Source organism: Hyaena hyaena, unplaced genomic scaffold (genome assembly GCF_003009895.1).
Source record: "Hyaena hyaena isolate Hyena2069 unplaced genomic scaffold, ASM300989v1 scaffold_63, whole genome shotgun sequence".
NCBI classification, from domain to species: domain Eukaryota; kingdom Metazoa; phylum Chordata; class Mammalia; order Carnivora; family Hyaenidae; genus Hyaena; species Hyaena hyaena.
The window spans coordinates 621,221-643,259 of record NW_024080695.1 but is presented as its reverse complement, the minus strand read 5'-3'; the positions used below and the strand labels follow the sequence as shown (position 1 = coordinate 643,259).

At 50.0% G+C, this 22,039-nt stretch overlaps 1 protein-coding gene across 5 annotated transcripts in view; it reads right to left on the bottom strand.

Moving 5' to 3' along the window:
- Positions 1 to 5,293: 5,293 nt before the first annotated feature.
- Positions 5,294 to 22,039, bottom strand: part of RNF4 (ring finger protein 4) — a 28,574-nt gene continuing 11,828 nt past the window's right edge. For all 5 annotated transcript variants that reach the window (XM_039232145.1, XM_039232148.1, XM_039232146.1 and 2 more), the window contains 6 exons: positions 20,521 to 20,635; positions 18,211 to 18,290; positions 9,206 to 9,215; positions 8,653 to 8,812; positions 8,025 to 8,073; positions 5,294 to 7,480 (listed from right to left, as the gene is read on the bottom strand). In XM_039232145.1, coding sequence (XP_039088076.1) covers positions 7,331 to 7,480; positions 8,025 to 8,073; positions 8,653 to 8,812; positions 9,206 to 9,215; positions 18,211 to 18,290; positions 20,521 to 20,635 — 564 coding nt within the window. In that variant the 3' untranslated portion in view covers positions 5,294 to 7,330. The remainder of the gene's footprint in view (positions 7,481 to 8,024; positions 8,074 to 8,652; positions 8,813 to 9,205; positions 9,216 to 18,210; positions 18,291 to 20,520; positions 20,636 to 22,039) is intronic.

Genomic DNA, 22,039 nt, shown 5'->3' with positions numbered 1-22,039 from the left:
TCCCAAGGGGGTTTCGTGCTGTCAGTGCGAAGCCGGACTTGGGGCTCAAACTCACAAACTGTGAGATCATGACCTGAGCCAAAATCAAGAGTCAGATGCTTAACTGACTGAGCCACCCAGGTGCCCCAAGCATGTTTTAAAAAGTTCTACACTCAATGTGGGGCTTAAACTCATGACCCTGAGATCAAGAGTCAGATGTTTTACTGAGCCAGCTAGGCACCCCTTTTCTAAGAATTTTATAGTCTTAGCTCTTAAATTTAGGTCTTTCATCAATTTTGTATTAATTTTTGAATGTGGCTTAGAGACTAAATCAAATTCATGTTTAAGGTTGTGAATATCCAATTTTCCAAGCACCATAAGAAACCTTTCTACACTGAATGGTTTTGAAACCCTTGTTGACAAATCATTTGATCATAGAGGTGAGGGATCATTTCTGGGCTCTCGATTTTATTCCATTTATCTATTTATTTATCCTTATGCCAGCACCATACTGGTTAATTCCTGTGCCTTTGTATGTTTTCAAATTGGGAAGTCTTCCAACTTTGCTCTTTTTCAAATTGTTTTAGCTATCATGGGTCCTGTGAAACTCCATACATATTTTAGGATGGACTTTTCCATTTCTATAAAAAATGCCATTGGTGTCTCAGGATTGCATTGATTCTGTGTATTGTTTTGGATAGTATTGCCTTTGTAACAATCTAAAGTCTCCCAACCCATGAGCATATGATATCTTTCTACTTCAATTTCTTTCTTTCGGCAAGGTTTTGTACTGGTTTCTTTCAACAATATTTCAGTGTACACATTTTGTACCTAGTTTATTTGAAAGGATTTCTTTTTGGTGCTATGAAATGGAATGGTTTTAATTTCCTTTTCATATTAATTGATCAGTATATTCACTAATTTGTGAATTTATATCCTACAACTTTGCTGAATTTGTGTATAAGCTCTGATAGTTGTTTATGTGTATTGTGGATTCTTTAGTAGTTTTCTACTGCCATGCCATGTGCAGATACTTTTCCTTCCTCATTTCCAATGTGGATGCCTGTTCTTTCTTGCCTAATCGTTTTAGCTAGAGCTTCCAGCATGATGTTGGATAGCGATGAACTTAAGCATCCTTGTCTTGTTCCTGATCTTAGGGGAAAAGCTTGGTCTTTTTTTTTTTTTCTTAATGTTTTATTTATTTCTGAGAAAGACAGCATGAGCAGGGGAGGGTAAGAAAGAGAGGGAGACACAGAATCTGAAACAGGCTCCAGGCTCTGAGCTGGCAGTCAGCACAGAGCCCGACGCGGGGCTCGAACCCACGAACCGCGAGATCATGACCTCAGTCGAAGTCAGTCGCTTAACTGACTGAGCCACCCAGGCGCCTGGGGAAAAGCTTGGTCTTGTGGCCTTTTCATATATGGTCTTTATTATCTTGAGGTACTTTCTTCCTGTTCCTGGTTTGTTGAGTACTTTTATCATGAGAGGGTGTTGGCATCAGTTGAGGTGCTCATATGTTATCTTTTCTTTCCTAGTCTATTGATTTCCAACCCCAAGAGGGGTTGAGCCCCTCTTGCATTCCTGAGGAAAGGCCCACCTGGTTATGGTATGTAATGCTTTTAGTATGCCCCTAAATTCAGTGTGTTGGCCATCTGTTTACGATTTCTGCATCCAGGGGCGCCTGGGTGGCTCAGTCGGTTCAGCGTCTTTGTTTCTGCTCAGGTCAGGATCTTGTGGCTTCATGAGTTTGAGCCCTACATCAGGCTCTGCACTGACTATGTGGAGTCTGCTTGGGATTCCTCTGCCCCTCCCCAACTTGTGCTTTCTCTCTCTCTCTCAAAAAAAAAAAAAAGATTTCTGCATCCATATTCCTAAGAGATATTACACTGTAGTTTTCTTTTCCTGTAGTGTCTGTGTAGCTTTGGTATCAGGATAATACTGACCTCGTAGAATGAATTAGGAGGTGTTTTCTTCAATTTTTGGAAGAATCCGAAGAAGAGTGTAATCTCTTTTATGTGTCTGATAGAATTTACTAGTGAAGACATCTGGTCTTGCCCTTTTCTTTGTTGGGGTTTTCAACACTGCATCAATCTCACTTTGCACAGGCCCACTCTTATTTTCTATTTGGAGTCCGTGGTGGTACTTTGTATTTCTAGGAATTTATCCATTTCATTTACGTTATCCAATTTGTTGATAGATGTTATTAGTCTTATGTCCTCTCATTGCTGATTTTAGTGATTTTGTTCTTTTGTCTAGCTAAACATTTGTCAACGTCATTGATCTTCTCAAAGAAACAACTTCTGGTGTCCTTGATTTTCTGTCTTCTATTGGCAAGTTCCTTTATCTCTGCTTTAATCTTGGTTATTGCCTTTCTTCTAGTTTTAGGTTTAGTTTGCTCTTCTTTTCCTCGTTCTTTAAGACATACTGTTAAGCTATTGATTTGACTTTCTATTTTAATGTATACATTTATAGCTATAAACACCTCCCTGGGCACTGCTTTCACCATATCCCTTAAGTTTTGTTAAGGTCTCATTTCCTTTCTTCTCCAAGTATGTTTAAATGTCCTATGTGTGATTTCTTCTTTGACCCCACCAGCTGTTTAAGTGTGTTGTTTACAGATGAATGGATCAAGAAGATGTGGTTTACCTATACCATGGAATACTACATGGCAATGAGAAACAATGAAATCTGGCCATGTGTAGCAACATGGATGGACCTTGAGGGTGTTCTGCTGAGCGAAATAAGTCAGGCAGAGAAGGACAAATATCATATGTTTGCACGTATAGGAGGATTAGGAGGAACTTGACGGAGGAACAAGGGGGAGAAGAAGGGCGGAAATGGTGGGGGAAAGGGAGAGAGGCAAACCATGAGAGACTCTTGAATGCTGACAAAAACTGAGGACTGATGGATGTGGGGGGGAGGGGGGATGGGCATGGAGGAGGGCACTTTGGGGATGAGCACTGAGTGTTATGTAGAAACTAATTTGACAATAAACTATTTGTAAAAAAAAAAATAAATAAAAAAACACTAAAAAAAAAAAAGTGTGTTGTTTAATTTCCACTTATTTGTGGGTTTTCCTGAAATGTTCATATCCTATAAGCCAGTAATTCTACATGTGAATATACGCCCAAAAGGTTTGGGAGGAAAATTGCACCCAAAGGCATACAGAATGTTCACTCTGGGCTAACAGCCCAAATACTGAAATGACTGAAAGACTAGATAAGCCGAAGCATACTCGTCTGCAGAAACACCACAGAGCAAACAGAACAGGTAACTTATACGACATGAGTGCAGTTCACAAGGGGAACACCGAGCAGGAGCCTCCAACCCCAGTGCCTGGCAAATAGTCTCAGCCGTCAGAAGCTCTAAGAACAACAAAATTATGTGATTAAGGTTGCATGTTTTGGTAATTAAACTATAATTACAGTCAAAGCAGTCCTTGCCATCAAAGTCAGTATAGCGACTCCCCTGGGAGAGAAGGCTGCGCGTACTGACTGGGAGGAAGGACAAGCAGTGGCTTCTAAAGTGTAGACAACATTGTTTCTTGTCGTGGCTGGTTGTTTCGTGGGCATCTGACGGTAACTCACTGAGCTGTACTTTTGAGGTAATTCAGTGAAGTGGGCTTTTTTGTGTGCTATATTCCACAGCGTAGAGAAATAGAAAGGACCTGTATTAGCAAATGGCCTTGTGTTAGTTAACGACCTTAGATACCTCATAAAAGTAAAGGCGAATACTTTCTGGAGCAGCCCACTTTCAATTCAGTTCTCAAAGAATTTCAGACTGTGTTATCAATTTGCATGGGCTCAAAATAAGGGAGAAAAAGTTCACAAGACACACAAAGAAGTCAGTAGTGAGAGCCAGTAAGAATAAGACTTCAGAACCAAACCCACAGACTTTGGATACTGGAATTAACATATACAGGACATAAGCTGACAAATCTCTGATTAAAAATAAAAGGGAAGGTGTATATACTAATGATAAAAAAACTGCAGAGACTAATTAGCTTTTAAGAGGATACTATGAACACCCTTATGCCAAAAACTTGTAGAGATGAAATATATGAATTCCCAGAAACCTGTCACTTAACAAAACTGGCAAAAATGCGAATACTTCTCAAACATATGAAAAACACATCAGTATTTTAAAATCTTTCCTCAATGAAAACAGTTCACAGATAGTATTTATGAGCTCCACTTCAGTCAAGGAGTAATTAAAAATCAGGGTACAGAGAATACTCTAGTCTCTCTGTAGGAATTAACCTTAATTTGAAACCAAAACCTGGCAAGTCTGTGTAAGAAAATGGTAGGTCATTGTAACACAGAACATGGATTTTAAGAAACTATAAGCCAAATATTGGCAAAACAGAAAGACAAAATATCATGAACAAGATGGATTTATCCAAGAAATGCGAAGTTAGTACACCCTGGTGTACACTGAAAAGGAATATGCATTACCTCCCCTTTCCCTAGAATGTTTTCGAACCTTGAAGCCTGCAGCTCAGTGTCCCTTCTTGCTCTCCGGGGACTCCTGGACCTGACCTCCAAGTTTTGACTTTTCACTGGCTTGAGGCGAGTCTCCCTCAAGCAACATACATCCCAGAAGGGCAGCAGTATCCATAGGTTTCTCAATACCCACAAGTGCCAAGTGCAATACTTGGGCGTGACAATGTACACGGAGGGTTTGAGCAAGTTCATTTACCTCTGATCTCACTGGTCTCCAGCTGAGGGTGGGCCTCTGAAATTTAGCTCAATCACGTGCCTAGAAGCTCCACCTCTGGGCCCCCTCAGTAGGCATGGAGAAAGGCGGAGGCGACCTCTGCCACCACCGAGTGCCCAGGAATAAGGAGCCTACTCACGCCCTTGTGCCACCTTTCCGGCACTGATCACCTAGGGCACCCACTAGCATGCCATGCTCTCCTGGGACCCCCACCCTGGTGTGGAAGATAAATTCTGTATCTGGGTGGTGGCGGGGGGGCGGGGGGGACAGGAAGGGACGGTCAGAATCCCAGGTCCATCTGAGTCCGCACTGCTCAGAGCTCTTCCCCTGAGCTGGCCGCTGGCCAGGCAGCCCCACAGCCAGCCTCGCTTCTTAGAGAGATGAATCCTGCTTGGTCAAGGACGCCAGGGCCTGGGCTTGTGTTTCCACTCCCGGAAATGACCTCTGGCCTGCTGATCTCTGGAGCGGTAGCCACAGAAGCAACTTTCCTGCACACAGACAAAATGGGCTAAACTTGAGGCAGACAGGAATCACACATCTTGGGCAAAGGGGGAGAAAACCCATCTTTGGGATGGAGCAAATGAATGCACTAAAGAGATCTGGTTCAAATGAATGATTTTATTTCCATCTGTAACACTAGAGGAGTCCAAAACAGACTGATGTGCGTGGGTATAGTTTACGTGTAACAAAGAAAGGTCCGAACTATGTACAATGAAGAAAGGAAAACGACTCTTTTTCTTACCAACCTATTTTGCAATTTCTGAATAGTAGAAACAAAACATTTTTTCCCCAATTTAGAATGAAGGAATACAACCTATTGATCAACCATCTGTCCTTAAGCACAAAACTTAAAGGAGATGTGGGCTGCATGGTCGTCCTGGGTTCTGAAGTCTGGGTACTGCTGGAGCAGAACAAAAGTTTCCATGAAGCCCAGAGGAACTTAAAGGCAATGATGTTCAACCAGAGGGCAGACATGCCCAGCATCAGGCCGATGAGAACGGACGTCCCGCCCTCCTTGACTCCAAGTAGAAAATTATTACTTTCATCCAAATTAACTGGAAGTGGGCCAAACAGTTAAAAGTCAGAATGAAGAATAAAACAAATTTCTTTTCACATAGAGGAGGGACACTCCTTCAGCCCCGTTTAAAGTGAATTCCGTGCCGAGTCCCTGCTCCTTCAGAAGAGTAAACTGAAGGTCAGTTATTGCTAGCAAAGCCAGAGGAGGCCCCTTCCCCACCTTGCAGCTGTTTCACACGAAGAGGCTGGTGGTTTGGCTAGAAGCCCTCTAAGGAGGGCGCAGAGGCCGAGGCGGGCGGACTGGGCAAGGTCGCTCCCCTGCTGGCCACCCCCAGGCCCCGTGCTGCGAGAGGCAGTCAGGTCACCCTGCTGCCTCCTCGGGGACCAAGACGTTCACACTGAGGAAGCGGAGCAGAGCTTGTTACCTGGGTCCGTTGGGGAGAGAGGCCACCATACTTTGCCAACCAAACCTATGGAGCAGTCAAAAGCCCAAAAGGCCAGACGAGCAGCTTCTGAAATGAATGTCAGCCGGTGCACGGGTGTGGGTGAAAGCCAAGGCGGAGCCCAGCGAGTATCAGGTGGGCCAAACTCTTTGAAATTCAGGGGAGCCGTGACTTGAATAACAGCAGGGATACGGGTGGCTGGTAAGGCCAGAGATACTGCCACCGGCTGTCTTTACGCTCGGGTAGACATTAGGCAGCGGGAACTGAGGACCGGAGGGCCTGTGGTGAACGCAGGGCAGATCTGATCGGAAGCGAGGACACCCAACCACACGTCTGCCTTACACCCGGCACGGCCTGCGCCAGGTGAAAAACTCTGGGGCACGGGTTAAGTTCCTGAGAGCAGGTGGCGAATAGGACGGGATGTGACAGGCACTGCTCCACGGGCAACACGAGGCCTCTGAGGGGACGCTAACAGTGCTACATCTCCTGTGCTGCCGAGAAGTGGGCAGGGAACAGGCTTTATTGCACATTTCGTTCTTAGGAAGCTGGGAGTCGCCCTGTAGAGTCCCCTGATCTGCAGCAATCCCGCTCGTCACTGCTGAGGTGCTGGGGGGTCACGGGTGACCCTGGACTTGCAAGGGAAGAAGAAAGCCCCATGCTGGGTCTTTCCAGGGCCGTGCTCACACCCGTGGTCCTCGGGCCGGGTGGATCTCGTCTGGCTTGGTCACTGAGGCGGGCTGATGCCAGGGACGCTGCAGCCTGCCCGGGAGAGCGGGGCCGGCCTCTTGATGACACCCCCATGAGGAAGCTGGGGCGGACTTCCCAAATGGGGAAAATTTCTTGGCAAACGTGCAGGTTCCAGAAAGATGCTGGAACCACGATTCTCAGTTCCGATGTGCCTAACTCCCTCTCTCCGACCCTGGAAGCAGAGCGCCCAGAGGGGCAGGGGTGGGGACCCCAGCCTGGGCCTGGCTCCAACCCCACCGCAGTGAACTGGAGGTAACGAAAGGGTCTAAGAGCAGGTTTGAAACAAAAGAGCAGTTTACGTATCAGATGTTGGCTCTGAAACAGTCTTTTTGAGCTCAGGAAATTGAGGCAGAGAAGCCACGAACGGCTTTGTGGAGGATCTAGCCTGGCTGTCTGTCCGTCTGCCTCTCCCCAAAACTCCCCACGTTTCATATATAAATGGGGTGGTATCGTTTGTGGCTGATCTTTTTCCTGCAAGTCGGGCAAGTGTTAGCATTCTTAAGGGAGTCACGGAGGCACTGGCTACAAAAGACATGGCCGCATTCTGTAGAAACGATGAGCCGTCCGTTCTGTACAATCTAGAAAACATAAGGAGGAACAGCCTTCACGTGTGCCCCAGTCCCAGGGAGGCAGAGAGCCCACTTCTGCCGTGACGAGGGAGGAAGGGCCGGGCGGCTCTGCAGTGTCAGGCAACAATGACGGGGTCTCTAAGGCCGAGAGCAGAGATGGGAGCCACTCTCCCGGCAGCAGGCACCCAAGGGTTGCAGGGACCCCAGGTGCCTGAACCCACAGGCCTGCTGAGGCCCGGGGGTGCCGTGTGGGCAACATGGGGCGGCGCCGGGCGGTGTGGGGACCGCAGGGAGCCCCAGGGCCTCTGCTTGGGCTGGGACGGGAAAGACACGGGGCCGTGCGCTCACACGGGGGCCAGGACTGAAGGGTGCAGTGCCCAAAGAGAAGCTGGCACATTGTCCCCACACAGGTGTGACAGGCCACGCGCCAGCCACGCCTGACTGCAGGACAGAGGTGTCAGATCCCACTTAATGAGAAGATCCTCTCCATCGACTTCCTTCATTGAAGCAGCGTGGACATCAGGAGGCGGGAAGCCCAGTGGAGCCTGCTTACCTCAGAGTACCCGTCCATGCAGATGGGACAGCTGACAGTTCCAGAGGGCCTACAATCACAGGGCTTCGTGTCAGCCCCCCGCAACCCCGACACTCTCTCTCACTCTCACTCACAGTGGCCTCCCAGAAGCAGCCGGGATCTCCCCTGAGCACAGGCGCCAGGAGACCTCCAGGAAGGCCAGCTGCTCTACGGGGCGCAGCGGGGAGGCGAGAGGGGGACTCGAGAAGGTGCCCTGTCCTCCCCAACCCAGGCCTGTGTGGTGTCTGGGGCAGGGCTGTGCCCAGCTCCTGCGAGCATTCCTGCTGCAGGACACGGGGAGCCGCTGGGCCCGTCTTCACGGCAGGTGGTGGAGGAAGTGCCACTGGCCTGGGGCTGCCCACACCCACCCTGCCCGTGCCAGACACACCCTCGTCCATCCAGGAATGGCCGAGCCATCTCTGAATCCAGCCCCACCGGTCCCCAGCTGCTGGGCAGCTGCTCCAAGGTGACCTTCTTGAGCGACAGGCTCATAGGACGTGGGGAAGGTCCAGTATTCCTAACGCCCTGCCGATCCCCCCTCCAGGGGACGAGGGGACCCACGGGGCCAGAGGCTTCTAGTGAGGGAGCAGAGTGGTGGGGGTGCTGGTACCGGAGTCCCGTGGCTGCCTCCTCCCTGGCATGTCTGGAGGTGTGGGTGGTCACATACACATCTCTGTCCCTGGACAGCTCCTCGTCATCACTGCTCACCACACAGCTGTCGCCGTGGTCCTGGCGTGGCCGCCTTGGGTTCCTCCTTGGCCGCCTCCTTTCTAAGGGAGGAGAGTCCACGCTCAGGGCAGGGCCGCCAGCCCTGTCACCTCACCGCCCTCTTCCCAGTGGGAAAGGCCAGTCCCAGACCAGAGAGGCACAGCAGCCACACCCACAAGATCCTGCCTGGCTATGCAGAGGCCACCCTCCAGTCCTCCCAGGAGGAGCCCCATCTCTGCCAGCAGCAGGTGCCTGAGCTGTGGGGAGTCTAAGATGGTCAGCGTTCTCCTCTAAACCCTGATGGGACCATAGCTCCGCACTAGGGGTACGGTCTCCTCGGCAAGCAGAGCACTGACCACCGGGGCCTCCCTGCCTGGCACGGCCTTCGACATTACACCCCGCACCCTCATCAGCTTTGCATCCAAACCCAAGGAAAGAGAGATGAAACCACTTACCATCAACAATCTATTAAAATGGAGAAAAACAAAAGGGAAAAGAAAATCAGTATGACATAAGATACTCTGTATATTTAAAAAGAAAGCTTATCTTAAATGATAAAATAACACCATTTCTTATTTCAAATGCAAAATTCTCAAGGGACCGGTAAAGCCTCCCCACCCCATGGCACGGAAAGGTGCATCCTGGGTGCACCCACCTCCCGGCAGCTGGCACACTGTGCTTTGGTCCCCCACATGCCGAGGGAGTGGGAGTTGCCAGCCTGTGACCTGAAAGGTACTTACCGTGTGGGAGCTGCCGGCTTTCTCTTCTGAGGAACAGAGGCAGCAGCGCCCCCCGCTCGGCACGGACACGGAGCCCGGGGCTAGGCCCGCACGCTCTCCCTGTCCGGCGGGGCCGGTGACAAGCATCCTACTCCATGCGCCTTTACTGGGAGGAGGGTGTGCGGTGCTCATCATGGGAGATCATCAAGTAATCACACGGAGCAGGGCATGCAGGGACTGGCGAGGGGCATGGCGGGGACCCAACTCAGGCTTCTCCAGCCGGAGGCCACCCTCGCACTACCCAGAACCCACGCCAGGATCACTGCTCCGCGAAAGCCTCATATCCACGGCTTCAACCCTCTTGGAGCGCCTATTCCTGCCTGTCTACAGTGTCCCCAGGGGCACACTTCTTCCCCTGATCGTCACAGGCCGTCACCTACTTCAGGAAAGCCCTGCTGCCCGCCTGTCGTCGGCCAACGCCACGCCACAGGGTGCGCTGTCCCGCTCTGCAGAAGCCAGAAGCTCGCTCTGTCCCAACTCCCCGTGGCAGGGATTTGGGACACGAACCAGGTTCCACAGTGAGACAGCACGCATTTCAGCTGCCGGACGCAGCTAGCAGTATCAACAGGCAGTCCTGGCCCAGGCCCCTCCTCTCCACAAGGGGCTGCCGTAGTGGTTGCTTGAACCCAAGGAAACGATCAGTGCAGGTGATGGCTCCCGTCTCCTGCCCCTGTGCCTGGGCGGAGGTAACAGTCCCGTGGTGGGTCGAGGCCGAGAGGTCCGGGGTTATTCCTGGAGACCTGCTCCTCCAGCCCATTCAACACCAAGAAGTGTCTCCTCCCGTGTATTACAATCCATTTCTGCTTTAGAACTAGAGTGGATTCAGTTTCCCAACCCGAACCCCGACAGGTACAAGAGGCCATCCAGGAAGGAGGAGGGTCTAAGCATAAAGATGGTCATTCTGCGGATGAGAAGGCAACCCACACTAGCACGGAAGGTACCCCCCTCCCCCCAGAGGAGGCTGGACTGTGGGACCACGCAAGTGGAGGCCTGTCGATCTCATCACTGGAATATTTACTAGGAAAAAAGCTTGGGCTGACAGGAGATGCCGTCCCCATGAAGCCTAGAGAAGGGAGCTCTGAATTTAGCCAGGAACAGAAGGAAGTCGGCTGTGGGCAGGGGCGATCCCAGCTCTACAGCACTGCCAAGATGGGTCATTTGATGAAGTGTGGACACACCCAGAAGGACTATGGCGCCGCTGGCTCCCCGGAGACCAGTGTGTGGGAACCGGGTCTCCAGAGGCTCTCGTGACTCAGACCAAACTCACTTCCAAGCAGTGCCAAGCTCAGGCCTAACCTGAGCCCCGGGGAGGTACATTCTGCTGCCTGGTCCAAGGCTCAGGACAGGTGCTCCTTACATAACTATTGGGGACATGAACACACAGTGGCCAGGGAGCTCCCCTCACTGGTGAGGACTGTGTCCCCATCCTCAACAGAAACGCTCAGAGATGAAGCTTCTTGCCCAAAGGGCAGAAAGCAATGGCACCACAGCCTGGCTGAGGGACATGGAACACTAGGCCTGTGCTCACTGCAGCCAGCAGCTGAATCCCATCACATTCCAGAACGCTGTAAGGTGTCTGCAAGTGCCCTGGACCGGCCCTTCCTCATGGCCATGGCCCTGCAGGTCACACAGCGCTTGTCTGGAGGAAGAGGAGGGCAGTTCTGGCCTCTCATCTGGTTGAGGGGCCTTTAAAAGAAATGAAACACCAACACCCCAATCCCCTGGTCGGAACAGCTGAGTTAGTACTGTGGCAAGTGGCCTGGTACAGCCTGCTTCCCCTTTGGGAATGGCTTCTCCTCCGTGACTGTGGAACGGAGCACAGGTCAGAGCACTGAGGGCCAAGTGAGGTGTCTGGAGGGTGAACAACCCACAGCAGGCACCCACTGCCACTTGCTTTCACACCGGGGTGGGCGCACAGGCTCCGGGCCGGTCACAGGAAGGCCCTTTTGAGTTTCTGAAGCACAGGTGAGCCTCAGAACACCTGCGAATGTGGACACCCATGTCACAGGCTCCTGACCAAGCCCTCCTCCTACCCGCAGACGAGACCCCTGGCATTCTGGGCACCTCCTGGAGTTGCAGGAATACGCTGCAGGAAACAGCGGTACGAGCCAAGCAGCCTGGGGCCTCTGCATGCAAGTGGACCCCTGGCAGTTCTAAGAATGCTCACACAGCCAAGAGCTCAGCAAGCCACTTGCTTCAGGCGACCTCCCCACTGGCATCATATGCTGCACTGGGGAAAACAGCCACCTCCACTGCTGGGCACGGAAGCGCTGCTCTCTAGACCCAACTGCTGCACGCAGCCCGCAGGGAGGCCCAGCAACACAGGCCTGCCGCTGACGTTCTGGTCATGGTGGGCAGCCCCTCTGGTGCCACGGACCACCTTTCCCCAGTTCCTGGCTATGGTGACCAGCCCTTCTGTCTTCACACACGATTATGAAGTCGCCAGGTGCCCCTCAGGCCCTTGACTATTCCCCTAAGACGGATGGGCTCTGTCCCTGCCTGCAAGGGAGCTTTAGTTAAGCAGATCCTTTCCACAGTCTCATGAATGAAACAGGCAGGTGTGGAGTGTAACACAAACGGGTGACTCACAAGCACACCACGGAAACAGACCGAAGAGATTTCAGAGAAACCAACCTGCCTTTAAAAGAAATACTCTTCTGAAATTCAATGAGGGAAAGCAGTCTAAGCAAATACGATTTTCAATAACCTCCCCCTTAAGGACTCAGTTCTTAGAGGAGCAAGTCTTCTCTATTACTGTGTCATGCCCTGTAGCCAGAGCTGAGGCTGACACACTGTAAATGCTCGCGAAAAGTGCCCTCAAATCCTTCACTCACCTATTACACCAGCTAAGGGGGCAGAAGGATGGAAAATATGAGCAGAGGTTTCCAATAAATGGCAAGCTAGTATTTCCACCAAATTTCCCACTGAAAACCACCAAAACAAATTTTTAAATAAAGAGGTATCAAAAAAATTATTTGTTCAAACTGAACGGAATACAATAATCTAGAGGGGAAAAAATACAGAAGATTCTTGAAAAGTTGAAGCTGGGGTGCCTGGGTAGCTCAGTTAAACGTCTGACTTCAGCTCAGGTCACGATCTCGCAGTTTGGGAGTTTGAGACCCGCATTTGGTTCTGTGTGCTGACACCTCAGGGCCTGGAGCCTGCTGCCAATTCTGTGTCTCCCTCTCTCTCTGCCCCTCTCCCACTCACACTCTGTCTCTCTCTCTCAAAGATAAATAAACATTACATAAAAATAAATAAATAAAACAAACTAAAGCCTACATTTGAAAGCCTCATAGAGAAACCAAAGCCCAGGCAAGACCTGTGAGGGCAGGTTATCTAGGGAAGGCCAGCTGCTTTGTGCAGGCCAGGTTCAAAGCAGTCTCAGGAATTAGCAAAGAACGGACACACAGAATGTATTTTCTGACCAATAACGCAGTAATTCAAAGAGTCAGTAACAACAACAAAGAAAATAAAGAAAATCCCCAATGTTTCAAAGTTAAAAAAAAAAATTTGATAAATATGCTGAATTAAATGTAAAATACTAACAAAACGTGTAGGATATAGTTTAAAAAGTATAATCTTAAATGCATTTACTGGAAAAGAAATGATGAAAATTAGTAAGTTAGAAAGACAGCAAAATAAACTCAAAGAAGAAGCAATCATGAACGAAAAAAACTTACAAGAGAAAGGATCCACAAAGCTAAAAGTTGGTTCTCTGAAAGATCTAATAAACCTCTGGTGATACTAATCTAAAAAGACAGAAAACACAAATAACTGAGATCAGAAATGGAAAAGGAGACATCACTACAGATTCCACAGAACATTAAGATATTACAAACAAATTTATACCAATAAGAGTAAAAATTTTAGATAGATCGACAAACTTTGAAGAACTTTAGGTTAGGTACCTTCACTGTAGAGTACAACCAAACTTGCAAGGAAGAAATAACTCCAATATTAAAAAATCTTCTAGGGGCGCCTGGGTGGCTCAGTTGGTTAAGCATCCAACTTTAGCTCAGGTCATGATCTCACGGTTCCTGGGTTTGAGCCCCGTGTCAGGCTCTGCGCTGACAGCTCAGAGCCTGGAGTCTGCTGTGATTCTGTGTCTCCCTCTCTCTCTCTGCCCCTCCCTTGCTCATGCTCTCTCTCTCTCTCAAAAATAAATAAAACATTAAAAAAGAAAAATCTTCTAGAGGACAGAAAAAAGGGGTCCCAACTCACTTTATAAAGATAACAATACTCTGATATCAAAACCCTTTAAGGAATGTGTACAAGATAAAACTTAAAGACAAACCAATCTTACTCATAAAAATAGATGCAGGGGTGGCTGGGTGGTTCAGTCAGTTAAGTGTCCAATTTTGGCTCAGGTTATGATCTTGTGGTTCCTAAGTTTGAGCCCCGCGTCAGCTCTGTGCTGACAGCTCATGGAGAGCCTGAAGCTTGCTTTAGATTGTTTATCTCCCTCTCTCTCTATCCCTCCCCCACTCTCTCTCTCTCTAAAAAATAAACATTAACATTTTTTTTTAAATAGGTGGAAAAATCATATATATAAAACACTGGCAAACAGAATCTGTCAGTATACAAAAAGATAATGTCACAACAACAATATTTAGTTGGTTTAACATTAAAAGCAACATGGGACACCTGGGTGGCTCAGTGGGTTAAGCATCTGACTCGGTTTTGGCTCAGGACATGATCTCATGGTTCTTGAGTTCAAGCCCTGCGTTGGGCTCTGCGCTGATGGTACACGGAGAAAACCAATGGAATTCTTCACTTCAACATATGAGAGGGGAAAAATTATCCTTCTGTAAAGTGTTAAAATTCAATAATTGATTCATGATGAAACTTGCAGACCAACAGGAAACAAAGGGGAATTTCTCCAATCTGTAAAGGACACGAACAGCAGCAACAAAACCTACTGCAGAGGTCTTATTTAATGGTCGAAGTCTGAAAGGATTCCTTCAGATTTGGAATGAGACAAGAATGTCTAGGACTGTCACCATTTTTATTCAGCCAGTGTTGAAATATCTTTAGCCAGGGTGTTAAGGTAAGGAAAAAAAAAAAAAAAAAAAAGAAAGAAAGAAAAGAAAAGAACCAAAATTTGTTCTGTGCATAGGGAAATCCAAAAGACTTACAGATTAAGAATTGCTAGACTTAAAAAGTCAATAGATAAAATCAATTGCATTTCTTTATATTAGCAAATAACAACAAAAAAGGAAACTTTATAATACCATTTTTTAGTAGCTTCCTAAAATACCATGTGTCTAGGGAGAAGTTTTCTTTTTCTTTTTTTTTTTTTTTAATATTTTTATTTATTTCTAGGGGAGAGAGAGAGAGCGTGAGCAGGGGAGGGTCAGAGAGAGAGGGAGACAGACTCTGAAACAGGCTCCAGGCTCTGAGCTGGCAGTCAGCACAGAGCCCGACGCGGGGCTCGAACCCACGAACCGCGAGATCATGACCTGAGCGAAAGTCGGACGCTTAACCGACTAAGCCACCCAGGCGCCCCTAGGGAGAAGTTTTCTAACAAAAGACTTGCAAAGCTACAAGGACCACTGTTAAGACTTTACTGAGAGGGGCTAAAGACGCCCTCCTAGAACCACACATAAAAGGCAATGCATATGGGTTACAGACCTACTTGCAGAAGGCAAAACAGTAACTGTTAGAATACAGAAACACATTTTTATAGGAAATTTTCTTCAACAAATTGATAAATTCAATTATTAAAATTAAGAACCTCTTTACATAAATCAAAAAGGCAAACCTTTGAGAAGACAAAAGACCCAACTAACAGCAAGCTCATATTTGTCACTTATAAAGAATTCCTAAATGAAACAAGGCAGAAAGGGGTGCCTGGCTGGCTCAATCGATAGAGTATGTGCCTTTTGATCTTCAGGTTTTGAGTTCAAACCCCATGTTGGGGGTAGAGCCTACTTAAAAAAAAAAAAAAAAAGTCTAAAAAACCCCACAAAGCAGTCAACCAAATGGGGGGAAGGAGTGGGGAGAAGACAAAGAGTTGCTTTGTTCTAGATCAATCTCTCCAGCTATTGTAAAAGTTGTATATACAATGTGTGGGTAAAAAAAAGATTTTTACAAACACGTATTCACAAAAGAGGTAACCCTTAGTCTGGCTGAAGTAAAGTGGCAGCGAGCACGCGGGAGCAGAGGCACCCCAAACACGGGTGAGAATGGGAACTAGCAGAGCCCCTTTGGAAAACAGTCTGGCATTAGTAACATCTGGTAAACATCAAAGACGTATGTGCCCTGGGACCCAGCAGTGACAGCCTTTTTTGGGTGTGCAATGCCCAAAATAAAAGTTTGGAGGGAAAAAAAATATCTCAGTGGACATGTATTAAGTCTTACTGCATCTTACAGCATTTTCTAGTTCTCTTAATTCACTGGGGGCTTTAGAGTTGGAAAAATCCAGTCTCTGTGAAATCTCTCATTGGAGGGCTATCGGAGGGCTCACCGACGTTCTAAAGCCGTGCCTGGACCCAGGTAAGCAGGGACTCGGGTCTTGAAAATACAGAGCTACTTACTCCTAGGTACGCCTGGCCTGTTCCCAGATTCTGGTAGCACTGGTAAGATCACCCCAATTTGGGAATAGATACATTTATCCATTCACATTCTCCTGCAGGAGAGGCCTGAGGTCACCCTGAACTTACAATTCATCTTGTCCTGAGTTAATACTATTAGGTTTCCCCAGATTGGCTTAGAGCAAGAACTTCAGCCTCATGTGTATTTCTCACTGTAAATTTAAAAGCTGGCATTTGAATTTATTAAAAATAAGCAACAAAAAGTAGAGAATGACTAGAATCAAGAGTTGTATAGAGTCCCAAACAATTATGGCTGGGAACACCGAGACCACAGTTAAATCCAGGACCAAAATGACCAGTATGTCCGGAACCAGAAAACCAGGACGCCCATCTCCCAGGCCAGCTCCCCGCTTTTCCCACGGCCGGTCTCCGGCCTGCAGTCCTCTCCCAGGCCAGCTCCCCCAAGCCTAACAGTCCTGTTCAACGTCTCCTGAGGACTCTCCATGCCCAGGAAACACGGAGAAGGCAGGAAAGCCCAGGAAGGAGCCCACGTAGGGAGGGAGGGAGGACAGTCTAGTCATACAAAGAAAATACCCAAGGCACGAAAGGGGACTTCACAGCATTGGCGCGTCACTCAGCAGAAGCCGATCACTGTCTCCTGAGGGCTCGAAGGTCGAGTAGGACCCTGGCTGCCCACCACGCAGGGCTTGGCATGCTGCAGGTGGGCGGTGAGCACACAGGAAAGAAGGACTGGGCACTGCTTCTATGCGTCTCCCGGCAACGGGGCTGCGTGCTTTACCCACGGCACCAAAAGAAGCTATCTTTCCAGAAGCCCAAGGAGCCTGCAGGACCAGCAACGAAGCCGCACATACGCACAAACCCCAGACAACACACCCATCAGGCCGAAGCAGAGCCCACTCACAGCTAAACCTACTCCCCAGCCATCTCGGAAAGTTCCACCTGGTCTCCAGGGAACTGCCGACTCCTCTTGGAGCCGATGCCCCGCCCGCGCACTCACCCCAGGACCTGGGGGAGGTGGTTTAACAGCTCGGCAAGAACAAGCTAAGAACAGCTGCCTCTCCTCTGGGCAGGGGGTGGTGTGGTGTGTGTATGTGTGCGTGTGTGTGCGAACAGCTGTCTCTCCTCTGGGCGTGTGTGCATGTGTGTAACACAGGACAGGTTTTAAATCAAGACCAGAATCTAATCCTCTAAATCTGTCAAGACAGCTCCCCATCATCGCCCTTTTTTCCTTTTAAAGAAGTCCTGAACCTTCTCAGCGCAACCTTCTTTGCAATGAGAACAAGCCCAGGACCCGGGGGCCCCGGGGTGGGGGCAGGGCTCAGCCACTACCAACCGCAGCCCTCAGGAGCACCTGCCTCCCACGCACTCCAACTGCGACCCATCAGAACAGAACAAAAGGCGCTGGAGGCACCCGAGAGGCAGACGCAGACTCAGGACGCGGGTCTGTGGGACCCACACACGGCGCACCGCCACACGGTGGAGATGGTCTGCCAGAACCACCCCACACGGCTTCCGCCCAGACCAGGTCTCCCTCCTCAAAGGCCACACGGGCCAGCACGCTCTTTGCCAGAGTCCATGGCTGGTGCCACAGGAAGGGGACTCGAGCAGCCTGCCGCCCTCCCCAGAGTCCTGACACAGCCGAGGCGGCAGGCAGGGCGCCCGCACCCCACAAGGCAGCTCTCCTGTAACCGCAGAGATCTCGCTCCTGCCAGCTGTGAGGGTGTAAACCCACGTGTGCCCCCAAGTGCCAGCCAACCAAAGAGCGCACAAGCACGTCCTGGTGCAGAGGGTACGGCCCCACGTAGAGAGTGAAGGAGGCTGAGGAGCTCCAGGCCACACAGCCGGTACCAAGTGCAGGTGGGGGGGCTGCAGAGGCGGGGCCTCAGGGCTCCCCCCAACGGCTCCTCTGCCAGCTGCAGAAAGACCAGGGTTGCGCACACTTACTGTCCACAGGCAACAAAGCCACAAGAAATGATCTTCCAGTAACGCCTTCTATCTTGGGCTCTAGTCACTAAGTGCACGAGCTTCTTTGGCATGAGCCACAACCTGTGACCGAGGCCATCTGAAGTTGGTCTGGCCCAGGCCCCCAGCCAGGAAGAGTCAACTCTCCGTTCCAACACTTACCACGACAGAGTCATTGTGAGTCAGGTCCACAACCACAGGCTCTAAGGATTCACAGGTCAGGTCCACTATTTCATCTCCAGCTTCAAAATAAAGCATTTAAATGAGCATTAGGAGAAAAGTAAAGGCATACTGCTCTAAGAACGAAATGATTACAAACGGAGCGCAGGCTTATACCAAACTCACCTCCCAAAGGACAGAACACAGAACATCAGGACCAATCCCCTTTTCAGAGGGACAGACACTGAATGCCCTTCCAGAATGGTGCTGAGTGGCGCTGTGTGGTTTTACAACTGCACTAGGGGAGGGGTGTGAGCGCGCACACCTTTATCCCTGGGGCCTCACCCCACCCCGCACAATCAGGCCTCTGTGTCCCCACCAGCCCCTGCACAGGGGAGGGGCGGTACCTACCAGGGAGTGCTGGGGGCCTGTGGGGACAGGACCAGGCATGCTCACCGCAGGGCCTTTCTCTTTGGGATGGACCCGCTCACAGAGCTCAGCAGGCTCAGCTCCACACCCCCGTCAGTTACATTTTCATTTCCACTTAGCTCTCAAGTGGGACAAGGGAGGCATTTACTGATCTGCTAGCATCTCAATACACCAAAATGGGTTGGGCCTATTACACAGCTTGCTTTGAGCCCTAGGATACATGGCAGTGTCCTCGTGAGCACAGGACAAAGTGGGGAAGGACATGTGCCAAGTTACTGGCATTTCTGTGTGGTAAGAGCGAATGGCAGAGGACAACTTCCATTTATATGAAAGAAGTTATTAAAAAAAGATGTAGGAACATTTTTGCTTCTATTGTTACAGCACTAAGAAGCACAGGAGTAGGATTTTTAAAGGTGGTATTTGGAGACGGTAACTTGTAATACATTTAATATGTTCCAACTTGCTTTATTTTCTTACATTAAAAACTTTCACAGGAATAAAAACCACAATATATGGTTGTGTCCAATGTAATTTTTTAAAATGATCTCTTTATAAAACCTTTAAAATTTTTTTTGAGAGGACACAGGGCAAGCAGGGGAGGGGCATAGAGAGCGGGAGACACAGAATCTGAAGCAGGCTCCAGGCTCTGAGCTGTCAGCACAGAGCCCGACGCGGGGCTTGAACTCATGAACTGTGAGATCATGACCTGAGCCGAAGTCAGATGCTTAACCGACTGAGCCCCCAGGCACCTCTGGCCTCCTCCTTTTTAAGAGCGGCCCACATAATGACCCGTTCTCGATCAGAACCATTCTTGTGTTGGTGGACACAATCTATGGCTCTCACAAACAAAAGCTGGACTCCAATGGGCAGCTTGTGCACACGGCCCCACGCACACACAGAGGTGGCCTGTGGCAAGGGGAGGGCTGGGCCAGACATCAGTCGGGCCTGGAACCCCAAGCTCCCAGAGACCACTCATGTGCTCAGTGTCTTGACGGAGGAGCAAGAGGGCGCTAGTCTCTCTGGAATGACGGCAGATTCAGATGCAGGGGCATCAACTCTGGGACATAGGGGAGGGTGGCGGGGGCAGGGTCTCAGCCTCCAGGCTTTAGGGCTTCACAGAAGTGAAACTCAGGAGCCACAGACACAATACCGAGACATTCACTTTCCTGAAGGGCCCATGACAGATCTCAAGACAAGCCGCTTCTCTTTAAATGTCAGTTTTCAGGCCTCATAGTCATGAAATCAATGTTAACACGTGCAGAGCACAGGGACTCAACTCGGGCCACCGGCTGCCTCCCTCGGCGGCAGAAGGGGGGAAAGTCAGTCTGGCCTCTGCCTATACCAACCCGCTCCAACAAAGGCAGCTGTCAACATATCTGCCTTCTTGGGGAATTCTGTGTCTCAAAGAGAAAGAGAAAAGGAAATCAGAGAACTCCACGAGGCTGAGCAATTGGAGATGCAGTTTCAAGTAGAAAAGGTGGGCCCAGGGCCGTCTCACCCCCCTGCACGTTCCCAGAAGGTGTAACGGTTAGCCCTGTGGAGTGGCTGGCGGGATCCGTGGAGGCCTTCGGGTACGGCACAGCGCACTTCCTCCCCAGTCCGCTTTCAGTTCTGAGTGGTGGCTGAGTCCAGGGTATAAGGCGGAGGCCTTACAGGTATACGGACGGAAGCTAATAACCCTTGTCCAGCAAGCACGGATCTAAGTAACCTCACAGACAACTGTACGTAGCGGTACTAGGAGACCCATCTCAGAGAGGGTAGTGGAGGCGTGGGGTGGTGTGGCTCACATGAGGCCCTGTAGCAGGGAGGCGGCAGTGCTGGGCCCACCCGCCCGCTCTGCGCCACGCTGACGCCCCACGGTCACGGCGCCCCTGGCAATCTTACCGCTTTCCACAAGTTCTATGGGCTCTGCTTCCAAGGCCATCTCAGGGGTGGAGGCTGCCTCCCGAGTTCGCTTCTGGGCTTGTCTAGAATTTACTGCCCCACCACGACGCTTTCTCTGAGGGTATCCGGGGGAAAGAAACAGTCACGTGAGCTCTGGCTGATACAATTTTCACAGTAAGAATAAAAGGTGGACATGGAAATGGCTCAACCCATCAGGAAGAGGAAGAGGCCAGCGAGCTAAACTAAGGTTGAGGTCCTTTCAAAACCTGCCATTCTAGAACACTGAATATTTAGAGAAATAATCCTAAATATAACGTGAATATGAATTCTATGAAGTAAAACTGTTGTATCAAACTATTGGTCTATCCAAACAAAGTACATGACACGCCACTCTATAGAAGCCTATGATCCAGGTCAAGGCTTGGCCAGAAACCCCTCCTTTTAACCAAGAGTTACAATCCCATCTTCCTCAGATTTGTATTTGGCCCCATTGAGCCCTCTTTGTTTTCTCAGCCCTAGGCCCTCAGTTTCCCCATTTCTATCCATTGTGGAGAGTGGGTCTTTTCTTTCAAAAATATTTAACCTTCAGAGTACTATCCAGTATGGTTTACACCCTAATAATCGCCCCCAGGGCTCAAAGAACCAAAGTTCACAGTGGCTGCTCAAGAGCCCTGCTTCTGGAAAGTGCAGGCTCTCGCCGGCCCCGCTGCGGTCCAGACTCTCTGACCAGCCTTCTTCCCACACACGTCCTTGAGCGCCAGCTCACCCATAAGCAGCTTCTCTGACCTGGCTGGCCCTGCAAGTCAGGCCGTCCTCAAAAGAGACAGAACCTTCCACCTGACTCCATTACCTTGTGATTCCCACCCGGCCTGGCCCCAACCGATCACGGCTTCCCGTGTTTCGGGTTCTTACCAGCACTGGGCCCACGATGCTTCGAACTGGGTGAGCTGGGGCAGCCGAAACTTCCTCCCCAGTACCAGCCTTGCAGAGCTGGCATACAGATTAGACGGCAGAGTACGCCAAGCACTGAGCACACACACCAGACGCCGACACTACCCTAACTCCTCACATGCCCGAGCATTCTGTGCCTGGAAACCGGCGGGACTGGGCGCTGTGGGTGTGGCCTGCGCAAGACCTAAGGGAGCCCGGCACTCGGCCCAACGCTCACCGGCGAGGCGCGAGAGGGGTGCTTGGTTCCGGGGGTTCCAACGGCTCCTCGGTAGCAAACAGCAGCTTGAGGAGCGTCGGGAATCAGATCTGGGTTTAGCAATTTTCCATGAGTCTGAGGAGCAGGGAGCCATCCCCAGAGACAAGCCACTGCAGGAGTTCAAAATTCTCCAGTAAGGAGCAGCTCTGCCCCTCGAGGGAGCCGACACCGGGCCTCAGCTGAGTCTGCTGCCCGGTGTTTCTGGGCTTCCCTCCCGGCCAGCAGGACACCCGGGGCTGCTCTTTACCTCTCCCCCCGCCCCACCGCTCTCTGGTCTCTGAAGCTGTCCTTGCATCTTCCTTCCTCTGAAAA